Raw genomic sequence first — 12,616 nt, 5'->3', positions numbered from 1 at the left:
ACAAAAAAAAAAAGGTACAAAGGCATGTAAAAGAATTCCTGCATTCAATTTTGTTGCTTTTGAACATGACCGTTTCTTACCCATCATGCAGTGCTCATTTCATGTTTAACTATACTCATACCCTGGGTTTTTGGAATGCAAAATTAATAGAGATTAGGCATGACACGTCAGAGCCAATGGGCCACATTGACGTTGTGGCAATGTATGATCATATACTGAAACTATATTTGACTTGAGCTGGCTTTTTAGTGAATAAGCGAGTATGCTGGATTTTGTATGTTGTATGAATTGGCCCCAGCAGCATGTTCAGGTGAGTGAAGCCCTCTTGGTTTCAGTTATATATTTGGGAGTCCAGGCCAACTCCTTGGTTTTGCATCCCTCCCTATTCCAGGTCCATATTTAGCCTTGTACTGCAGAGAGTCCCAGGAGGAAGGATTTCCCAGGTAAGTGGATTAACCTCATAAGAGCAGACATTAGGTTGTTGGAGTAGGACCTGCCAAGAATGGGGTACATTGACGTTGTGGCAGGCTTATACAATGTATCATCATATACTGGAACTACACCCCCATTATTTTTTGCCTCGGCAAAGATGTTTGTAAATAAAACAATTACTTTCTGTGAGACCTGAAATTGCTGTTTAGTGAATGAGTGAGTGGAACGCTGGATTTTGTATGTTGTAGGCCAAGTCAAACAAACATATCTGGAATAATTTATTTTTAGTTTATCAGTGTCCGTTGACAGTGGGTGTCCTCTTTCTGTAAATGTGTCCTTCTATCGTTGTAAATGTACAGTGTATACAGCAAACTCTAAACACACAGAGTAGAAACTACACTAAACCGTATCTCATCCATTGTGCAGTTTGCAATCAATTGTAACTTGGTCAATGGATCCGCAATAAGTTATTAACAATAAACCCGGTTTGAATTTCCAGCTTTCGAAAACTACAACACCCATAAAAAGTTTGCCAGTAACTTGCGGTTTGTGGGCTGGGTATTTAAAACACTCTATCAAGGTTTTTCACTAATCCTACGAATTTTAACAAACTAAATCTGATTTACAAAATGGAGCTGGAAATGGCGGACTTTCTTTAACACCACCATTGTCGCACTGTGGTTATTTTAGTTTGTGTTTTGAAAATTGAATAAATTGTGGCATTTAGTGAATGACCCTGCAGGTCCACATGGCACTCAATTATAAAAATTGCAAAAGATAAAGCACAATCACAGCAGGTTCTAGTAAAGTACAAATACGTTTATTTGGATTCTTAGCAGTAATGTTTATTTTATACCTAAATAGCGTAAAAATACTGTCTTTTTTTTCTACATATAAAATATATCAAATTAATAAACATTATACAAATAAAATGCAGCATCTTAAACGATAATGCAAAAAAAGCGGCATTCGCTGGCAGTGTATTTGCCATTTGATGCATGGCTGCATGTCTGGGGATTCAAAAAGCAACCAATAACCCTCTCAGTGCCAGGGAAGATTGCGGCTCAACCCTTAGGCGCTAAATTAGTTAAGGTTTTACTTCTTGAGCACATTTTGCAACTAGAGTTTAATTAACCCGAACAGCACATTTCCCTGGCACTACATAGGTTAAATGGAACAGCTGGCAGTGAAGGTGTTAAATAGATGAATTGTAAAAGTTCTACTAAAGGCTAGCCTGCTAATGGAATTAACTATCTCTTGATTGGAGTGTGATCTTCATCATTCAAGTTCTAAGTCTTCTTTTCTTTGGTTCCATACATATGAATTCAGATTCAATGAAGGCATCGCTAAAATGTAAGCCGTCCTGAACAGAATGCACTCGAGACAAAGCTGGCCGTGACATGGGTTGGTGGAGAGACCGCTGTGTACTTTCCTAACTCTGAATGTTTTATTTAGACTTCTTTTTATTACCATCTCTTTTTACCTTTCTTTTCACAAGCTTGGAGAGCACTGCCGGTTTATCGGCCAGCCCAGAAGTTTAGGGATACATTGAGAACAGGAGAGGGAAAAGCCTCTTGCACTGACACCTCAAGGGCACGTTCTAAATAGGAACATTTACAAACAGCTCCAGGTGAGCTTAGTTAAACCAGCGCTGCATGTGAGTAAACATGTTTTATCGACTACAAAACATATTAACCAAACACTTCTATCTCTGGATGGCAGGTAAATGTTTATACGTACATACAGACACACACTCCATGAGAGCTATATCATGTCCAACGAAGAATCCAGCCTCTTGCATGCTCATTCTACGGCTCCAGGTGGGAGAGTTTATATTTTTTGTCAATATTTTGGAAAATTATGTTTGAATAATGCGTGAACTATGCTCTATTAATATTGACTCTTCTGGATTGGGAGATTGGTGGGAACAGAAAATATGACATGCCAATAATATCTAGGAATGTCAAGCCTCATTCTGTAACTCCACCCCCCCCCCCCCCCTGATGTCTGATTTTGGCTAAAATAAAACTATACACGTAGGAAGAAAGGCTAGGGGGCATGTAACAGGCAATGAATGGCAGTCTGGCCATTTGGCAATCAATGGAATGTCAATTCCCAGAATCCTTTGCTGTTCTTGCGCACTGATGCATCACTTTAGTCTTATGAATAAAGAAATACATGTTTCACAATACTTGATGCTTGTGACTCTGGTATTTTTGCTTCGAACCTCGTTTTACGACAAAATGCAGGTTTAATTTTTGCTGCAAAGAGTTAAAGGGAATTTGCCTTAATGGTTTGTTATTGTTTAAAAGATTAATACGTATTATAGCCTGTGCGAAAGTTTTTAGCAAAAGCCTCTTTTTCCTGAATCTCGTCTTACCCTCGCTCTATGGGGCAGCTATTTTTAAAGAAGCACTTTCTGCACTTTTCTAATGCGTTAAATAGTGGTTAAGGTGCCAAAATTTCCATGTTAAGAGTGAAACTACTGTTTTTGTACATTTTGAGACTTACCTGGTTCCCTGGGTTCCTTCTTCATAGGTATCTCTGATGTTGAAGCTCCTCTTTTGCTTAATCAATTCTGTATGTCTTTGGACAGTTTTCATTGGCAGAGATTACCAGCTAACTCTGCTGAGCCAATGAATTTTAGCCAAACTTGGGGAAAAAATATATATTTTGAAACAGGAAGGGAACTTCCACTTTCAGGATACTTGTGAAGGGAGCCTGGGGCATCCAAAGTGGCCTGGCACCAGGCGACTCCTGAATGCTGTAGTCCTTATGGTGTTAGAGTAACCCTTTGAAGATGGATGCAACCATAGAGCAAAGGGAAGCCAGGAGACTCATTGAAAAGAGCTATTAGCTTAACCCCTTAAGGACACATGACATGTGTAACATGTCATGATTCCCTTTTATTCCAGAAGTTTGGTCCTTACGGGGTTAAACATACTTATTACAAAATAAAATACACGTAGTCTATACGACATATACTCCTATTTTCAGTCATAAAGTAAAAACAATGGGGGATTTCCTTTAATTGATGTGAACAGGAGGGGAAAGATTTAAAGAAAATGATCACCTTCACAATGCTCTCTGAGGAATGCTGGTAGGTTACAGGAGTATAGTGTGGTTTGATGCCCTGAATTAGTGTCGAGGGAATGACTCTAGGGATCTTACAAATTGGATAATCTTTACAATCTGATCTCGTCGGATGGAATTATCCCTGAGGAATAGGAATTCACACTTGGTGGAGTGGGTCTTTGGGAACGCAGTCAGGATTGCTTCCAGCAACTTTTCAAGTCCAGAGGCTCTGGGTTGAGGTCCTCGCGGATGTTCTCCGGAGCGGTCAGGCTCAGAGCGCTGGTCACTGGATGAGTCCATGACGTGGTTTGTGTCACATGACTGAAAGGAAAACAGAAATCGAGTCAGTGATTGGTGCTAACGGAACTGACTGGCAGTCACTATCATAACAACACACGCAGATTTTATGCCTCTATTAGAAATCATATAATGAACTTAAATGCAATTGATTAACATGGGCTTAACAATAATGTCTGTTGTAAATATTAGAATATCATTAAAATATCATTTTAATTACCATCAGTACACGAGGGGAAAGAAAGGAAGACTTTGCAACCATAACTAAATAATATGACGAGATTAATAAAGCATTGGATAATGAATCATCAGCGGTAAGCTCCGCCAGTGGTTCTGCACTTGGTCGGCTGAGAGTTACAGAACATCTGGCGTCCCGTTCTAAAAAAGATTACTCTGCGATCTGTCAATGCTCCGGTTTATTTATAGCCTTGTGCAAGCAGTGCGGTTAAAGAGCTTTGACATCTAGTAATCAGCACATTGAATAATCTCAGATTTAACTGGTCTGGTAAGGCGTGTGCTATCGGCAAGAGCCACAAAAGACAAACATACTATTTTAAAGCCTTCACGCCAATATGCCAGAAGGCATGTGTGCAGTGCGACGGGTGCTAATCACCATGATAGATTGGAAAATAATAATAATGTCTGGAGGCAGAGAACTCGCCAGGCACACAGTGTGCATTTACTCAGTGACTGCGGCTGGAATATTTGTAATAATATAATAGGGTTTTTATTCGGTAAACAGAGAACTGAGAACAAAACTGAAAATTTTAGTCTACGATAACCAACTGTTACTAGCGCAGAGAGAGAGGATTTTTCTGAGTTCCAGTATTTTGGGTGCTTTTGTAGAGCAATTTAGTAAATTTGACAGTCTTTTTCGTCATTTACGTCTTTTCGCCCTGTTATTGCCGAATGCAGCTCAATGGGTTTATCAATCTTTCATTCACTATTCACTTCTATTTTTTCCGCCGCTCTAAATTTGGCAGTCTTTCTGAAAATGATTTTTTGAAAAAAAATAAAAATAAAAAAAGCTACATTTAGGCAGAGAAAAGCGGACACTGTTCACACAGTTTTTAGAACAATTTAATAAATATGAAGTGAAAGATACCAAAAATAAAAGACACTTTTCAGAACACTTAAATCTCCTCTTTGCCATGGGCAATTTCTGAAGTGTGTTTTTCAATTCAGGGAATCTTTTATTACACTTTCAGGGTTATTCGGTAAACTGGAAATTGTGAAGAATTTACTAATGAACGGCACATTTTACGCTAGAATAACCAAACTGGAAACATTCTGCCACTACTCTGGGCTAAAACATGCAATTCTCCCCAATTTCTGGTTTACTGAATAAACCGTTGCGGTCTATACTGTGAGTGTCTGATTAGTCCCCTCTTAATGCATTTGTATATTTTACTTGATTTTAAATGTTATTGGAAAGGAGGTCGGTCCTTTTAGATTGTTTTGTTTTGTGGAATTGTGGCTCCTTTGTTGAATAATGGAAATCTTAGAATTCAATATATTATAAGCAATAAAGCGATATCATCCAACGGACTTTGGTCAGCAATCTGACTTAGAATCTCTGCCGAGACCTTGTTTGCTCCTTGACTGCACTGTAGCAGTGAGCCCTGCAGGCTCCTGTCCAATGTGGTGGTGGGATATCCTAGCCTATGCAGTTCCGATGAGCATTTCTCAGCTGGGTGAAGAGCAGAGAAGAATTGTTGGCGAAGCAAAACTGAGTATTTACAGAGTGAAATTAGACCAACCTTTTTTTGCACGCAGTAGAGGCAGGCATGGTTTTAAACAAAACGTGAAAATGTAAGATCCAATGAACTGAGAGACTTTTCTGGAGTGACTGGGCACACGTGGTTACTTTACATGGGGTGTGCGCAGAGCATGGAAGTAAAACGGCCAGTGACAGGTGTATTATTCAAACACATATTAACCTGAAGTGTTTCCAGAAAATGTCCTTACAGATAGCTGTGCTGCAATAAATTATCTTTATACCGCAATATATTGCAGCTCCAATCAGAACGCTCAGATCATGGTAGCTTTGGATTGCAACCTTTAACACTGACATAGTTCCACTATTTGTTTGTCTGACCATTTTTTTTGCGTTCTCTAATTTCGCGTTCTCTATTGTTTTGCGTTCTCTATTGTTAACCTGCTTATAATCATCGATCACCACTCAATAAAACAATGATTCAATAATAAAGAACCATGTCGGAGTTTTTAAAGGGATAGCCCACGGACATCCCAAGGGTCTCCAATTAATCATTTTTATTCTTCACAATGAGTTTAAAATGATAACGTTTACACATTTTTCTTACACTGTGTAGGTAAGCACTGACATGTGTACTGTAAGAACAGAACATGAGAGATTTCAAAGATAATCATCAACTAAGCTTCTCCTCCCCACCACCCCCTCCAAATTTGATAATTTAGGAGTTTTTCAGGAACTTTAAAAGATCAGATGTTGACGTTGAAGATTCTTTTTCTTCTTGCGTACTTTAGCTAAATTTCGCAACTAGATTGTGAATTCACCCCCAATTCTCTCTACCCTTTTTAGGGGGTGAGGGTGACATAAGGGATGTTTGTTTAACGGTTTGGCTAGAAGAAGGTAAACACGCTTACTATTATAGATAATAGATCAGTGAAACTGAACGTACCGTATATCGACTTGCAGGTTTCCTCTCTCCGAGTGGAATAGGTAACATGCTGAGAACTCATTATTTTTTAGCATGATCTAAATGTATGACAAAAAGTATCTGCTGATGTAAGGTGTCTGCCACTTCGGCACTTTTGTAATTAAATTTAACTACATTTTTTTATTGACTTGCACTCTCCCTAAACGATTATCTTTTCTCACTGGCATCGTTTGCTGCTGAGATCTTTTTTTCTGACCCCCCCCCATATCTTCTGATCGCATCATCTGTTTTTTTTGTAAAACAAAGAATATCTAACAGGTGCAAAAACCACTCTTAATTTCTGTGTTTTTGACAGAGGAAAAAAAAGAGAAATTGCTTATTTTGTATTTGAAAAATATTAGTTTTATATTATTTAAATATATTTTTTTCTTTTTCTGAAAAGCTCTGAGTGGACAGGGAAGATGAAAGAGAACTTTGTTCTTGAATGTAAGAGTGTCTTCAAATCCAAAATCTACTCCTTCAACTACCACTCTCGAGACTGAAATATGATTTTATGAAAGGTAAAGATGGATAACGCAAGAAAAAAAAATCTTTAGAGAAGTATTCATGGTGAGATCGGGAATCTGATAGTCTCCTGTCATGCCCGTCTGCTTGATTTTCACAAATCTCTACAGACCTAATTACATGTTCACAGAGATAGTTTTGGTGGGTGGTGAGATATAAAAGAGAACTCCTGCAGCACTCCTAAAAATTATGTTGTATAAACTGAAGGTTGAAAGAGTTTTGAGATTTGTGTTAATTAGCTAGTAGATGAGCAGATGTTTATAACTTTAACATTGAGTGTCAACTAGTCAAGTCTCATCATGACCAGGCTCAGTGGATTTCATAAGAACATACAAGTGGCAAAGGAATGGTCCTCAAATGTATGATATGCTACTGATGTCATCCACAAATCATATATATATATATATATATATATATATATATATATATATATAGCGGTCTTTTGAATGAGAAAGAAACAGAAAAACACATTTTATTCCCCTCGATGGACCTTTTTTTATTTTCAGAAAAATTCTACATTAACAACTTTCATTGGTCTTATATTTGCTCCCAAAAAAAATCTTAATTAAACATATACTGAGGTAGTGCTGAGTTAGAACTTCACGGACGAAGTACTGAAGAATACATTAACCGGTGCAGATTGGGAGAACTAAAAAACCTAAAATCAGTGTTTGGGGTATCACTATTTCTCCAATGAAGGAGTTCATCAACTATAAAGACCAAAAAGGACTCTGTAAACTCATGGAGCTAAATAACAATGGCAATGGATCCTGTATATTACAAACAAAGAATTCCTCAGGATTACAGATGGATATAAACCCTGCCAACTCAGAGCGGGGAATTCAGAAGGTTTACAGGTGAACATAGACCTTGAAAACTCAGAGTAAGGTACTCAGAAGGTTTACAGGTGAACATAGACCCTGCCAACTCAGAGCAAGGAACTCAATGTTTACAGATGGAGATAGACCCTGCCAACTCAGAGTAAGGTACTCAGAAGGTTTACAGATGGAGATAGATCCTGAAAACTCAGAGCAAGGAACTTAGAATGTTTACAGATGGAGATAGACCCTGCCAAATCAGAGTAAGGTACTCAGAAGGTTTACATGTGAAGATAGATCCTGACAACTCTGAGCAAGGAACTCAGAAGGTTTACAGGGGAAGATAGATCCTGACAACTCTGAGCAAGGAACTCAGAAGGTTTACTGGTGAAGATAGACACTGCAAACTCAGAACAAGGAATTCAAAAGGTTTACTGGTGATGATAGACCCTGATTTAAAAAAAGACCTGGTTATGGAGCTTGATAAAGACCCCGGTACAGGTCGAAACATTGTGGTTTGAAAGAAACCTGCTTAAATCTATCATAGTGAGTGCCTGAAATTTTTTGTTTTATACTTGTTCTTATGGGATATGCTGACCCATGCTCAGTTAGCACCCTGTGATTTTCATGATTGAGTGCAATTCTCTTTTCTCTTTTGATACCTGACTCAGAGGAAGACATTTAGTGGGAATACAGTTGTAGGCAGACCCTGCAAAATAAAAGCAAGGAATTCAGCAGGATACCAGATGGCAACTGACCCAGCACACTCAGAGCAAGAAATTCAGTAGCATTACAGCAGACAATGGAACAACCAAATTTCAGTTTTCTCACAATGCACCAGTTGTGCAAAAAACTTCAAGGTCAAGCAATACTTTCTAAATGTGTGACTGGTGCATTGTGGATCCTTGGGCAACAGGGCAATTGCAACCAAGATGCTTGAGCATCACACAAGTGACATAATGCCACCGGCTGGAACTTGTAAATCATCGTATTGTAGCGGTTTTATTACCAGTTCAAAGAAGATGCCAGCGGCAGTGGTAAGAGTCTAATAGGATTTTGTAGGATTCATTTCTGTATATATCACATTTTGATAGAAGAATGTATACATTTAAAACCCTGCGTCAAAATGGTGAGTTTCAAATGCCCTTGTCACTACAGCAGATAAATAATCCTAAAGAAGGACTATATGAGGTCTGTAGAAGTAGGGATAATTAGGATTAAAGAGTAAATTGCCTTCAAAATTATGACTTTTACGGTCAATCCAAGGAATAAGCCAATAGCAGTTTGAAGCAACCAAAGACAGTTCTTTTGGAAAACACTCATGTTTACTCTATCCTTTTATTTAAGAACTAGTTGTGGAGCTTAATTTCAAAGACGGTCCCCATCAAACAATGTTAAAAACCAATGTATTTAGATAAAACGTTAGTAAAAAAAAAAAAAGTTCAATATTTGTACTTATTTGCAATGAAAATCTGTATCTTGGTGTCTCAGCACCATTCGCTATTCATTATTGATATTTTATGTTCCATATAAATAAAACAGTTAATAACAAGATGAAATGTGGAAATTACGTTACAGAAATATTGGTCAGCAAGAAATCGGATGCAAAGGCGTTTTTCATTCAGCGAGGAAATGAAAAAAGCACAGAGAACTCTATTCATGTGTCAGGCATAAAATACTTTTATTAATATTTAAACTTGGATAATAAATTAAACAAAGTAAGGCGTTCTGAAATAACACACGCCACGGAGACATCAAATATTGGCTGGGAAGAAATATATAACTTTCTGTAGAAAAAAAATTCTATTTCAGGCACAAATTGCCAAACTGCGCTAAACCAAGGAAAAAAAAGAAAACCTTACTTTTACATAGCTGGAATACGTGAAGTCTCCTATGTAGAAAAACATGCGCAGCCTTCAGTTATTTTAAAACTCTGTACAGGACGAATATATTTTGCTTTTAGAAATAAAGAAATGCAATGGAATAGGTTCTTGTTCGCTAAATGAAAGTAAGTTATAGTAGTGGTAAGTGCCATGAGGCACCATGAATAGACTAAGTGCTCACTTCCTTACTGACAGTTGTTGACGGGAGCCGTCTATTACAATACCATTTGGCAGTTGATGCTGGTTGGCTGCTGCGTGCCATCTGACGACTAGTGATATGGTGCTATAAATATGGCTTGCTTATACAAAAATCAATAATAGGTGAGAGTCCATTCACATAGCAAGAAAAACTTCGATTGGCAAGCTTTTACACCCACCCAGAGGCTTCTACACAGTCCATCGTTCATGTTAATTGACTTCCACTAAAGAGTCTCTTGGTAAGGTCCACTTACACAGACTGTGTGACCGGCATTCCAACGCACTGGGAAGGTTATTGGCCAGCCTTTTGACTTATCATAGTTCATCATTCAACAGGAAGAGGAAATGAATTACAAGAAAACTTCTGCCATCTGTCAGGTTCTCAAATATTTGGTCTACCTCAAAGCTACTTCAAATTTGGAACAAGATGGGCACATGGGGTAAGAGGAGCAAATACCAGTGAAAATGCTGACCTCCGCTCGGTTTGAGGTCTGCTGAAGTGCTAGCTTCTTGTAACGTTTCTTGTCTCCATCCAAAAGACTTGCATGGCAGAGTTAAGGAAAGTGTTGGGTTGAGTTTTGTGCTGGGATAATGGTCATGAAAGAAAGTTTGGAATCAGACAAAGATTCATGGCAGTCAACTCAGGAGGAATTCAATCCAACAGGCATCGACAAAAAGTATTACTGACTTGACAAAATGGCCGGGGTCATCGCACAGTGTGCGAAATAAAGAAAGGTATGGCGCAGGTGGGTCAAGAAAAGATCAACACTTATTTAACCCTTCAGCTTGGAAAATAAATGTACTCCTGGTGAATAACGCTTTTAGAAATTGTGCATCTAAAGAAAAATCTGAGTGGTGCTAACATTGGGCATGTAAAAAGACACAAATATCTTGTCTAATTTAACAGCCCAACAAATGTGTAGAAATAAAAGTTAAACTGATTCTTAGGAGTGGCGTAAACAGCTCTCAAAAACAAGTTCATCTTCATCTCTGATCAAAGCTTTGATTTATTCCGTCACGCTGCTTCATTCACATGATTGAAGAATAAATGGGGATATATCCTGAAGCAGAATACTAAAGAGGTTTGGAAATCATAGGGCATATTACATATTACTTAACTGATAATGAACAAAAGGAGTAAACATTGAGAATTTATGACACAGAAAAAAGTATATAATAGGCCTCTTTACCAAACACCTACACATAAGCCAGAGCTGGACACCATACTCCAACAGGGAAATTTACTAAACTTTGAACAAACTAAAATACAAATGGCAGAATTTAAGCAAGGATAGTTGAAAAGTTCATCTATAATTCCAACACGGCTACTTCATCCTGATTTTGATTTCAATTTGTTACCACTGTGAATTACTACTACTGAATTAGCCTGTGTGTGTTACAAATTCACAACAAGATTTTATTTTGATCAAAGTATTTGTTTATAAAATATTAGGGGTGCTAGATCGGAGTGACCGGCAGGAGGTGGGTGCACAGCGCTCCCTCCTGCCAGGCACTCTGTGCAGCGTGGCCACTGACTATCCCGTAGGATTTGACACACAAAATGACCGACCCCAGGACGTCATATGCCGCCTCCACTACTCAACTTGCAGAGAAAGCATCCTAGAAGCACTTAAATTATCCACGGAGCCCTTGCTATTCAAGGGAGCTCCCATTAATATCTACCAGGACTTGTCATGGATGACATTGCAGGCGAGAAGGGCTTTGAGGCTTATTACGGATCAGCTACGTGCTAGGAACCTGAGATACAGGTGGAGGTTTCCGCTGGCCCTGAGCGTCTCCTACAAAGGCACAATCCACGCTATCCACTCCCATGCGAATGTCTTACCGTTTGCACGAGCACTGGACCTAACCAAAACAGATATAAGTGTTGATACTGGACTACCGCAGTTGAACAGACGAACGCGGAGTGCATGCGGGAGAGAGACAATCCTGCAATGGACTACCACCATGAAGGGCGGTCTGGTGATATCAAAGCCTTTACTCCCCTTCTCCTCACAACTTTCACTTTGCACCTTATACCTCTATTGCACCGGCGCCAATCCTTTAGCATTTCACCCTAAGTCCCCTTACCTCAGGTGTAGAGGTAAGGTGACTTACCTCTACGAATGTCTTACCGTTCACACAAGCACTGGACCTAACCGAAACAGATCTACTGGATTGGTATGGCCCACCCCAAATCCCAACTGCACCACAACTACTGCAAAGATCTCGCTGGCAGCAGACTCCCAGAAAACGCAGGCCAATGCCACATAATCGCTCACAAAACCAAATGGACGCTCTGCATATTATGCCACTATGCCCACTCACCAAAATTGTATAAAGATAGAGCCTTGGGGACTGTTCCAAAGTGTTGATACTGGACTACCGCAGTTGAACAGACGAACGCGGAGTGCATGCGGGAGAGGGACATTCCTGCAACGGACTACCACCATGAAGGGCGGACTGGTGATATCAAAGCCTTTACTCCCCTTCTCCTCACACCTTTCACTTTGCACCTTATACCTCTATTGCACCGGCGCCAATCCTTTAGCATTTCACCCTAAGTCCCCTTACCTCAGGTGTAGACTAAGGGGAGAAAAGGTTACACCTGGTTATATAACATGCCCAAAGGTATATAATGCCCGCCATCTCTATATCTCTCCTGATCCTAGCTCAAATACCCTGGGTCCCACATCCTACCCAAATG

At 39.2% G+C, this 12,616-nt stretch overlaps 1 protein-coding gene across 3 annotated transcripts in view; it reads right to left on the bottom strand.

The window, feature by feature from the left end:
- Positions 1 to 1,264: 1,264 nt before the first annotated feature.
- The window catches only part of STXBP4 (syntaxin binding protein 4), an 82,961-nt gene continuing 71,609 nt past the window's right edge, over positions 1,265 to 12,616 (bottom strand). For 2 of the 3 annotated variants that reach the window (XM_063456231.1, XM_063456230.1), the window contains exon 17: positions 1,265 to 3,828. In XM_063456231.1, coding sequence (XP_063312301.1) covers positions 3,699 to 3,828 — 130 coding nt within the window. In that variant the 3' untranslated portion in view covers positions 1,265 to 3,698. The remainder of the gene's footprint in view (positions 3,829 to 12,616) is intronic. The other variant, XM_063456233.1, reaches the window with a different exon arrangement.

The sequence above is a fragment of the Pelobates fuscus genome, chromosome 5 (assembly GCF_036172605.1).
Source record: "Pelobates fuscus isolate aPelFus1 chromosome 5, aPelFus1.pri, whole genome shotgun sequence".
Taxonomy (NCBI): Eukaryota; Metazoa; Chordata; class Amphibia; order Anura; family Pelobatidae; genus Pelobates; species Pelobates fuscus.
Note: the sequence above shows the minus strand (reverse complement) of the source record. Positions and strands in the feature narration are given on the sequence as shown.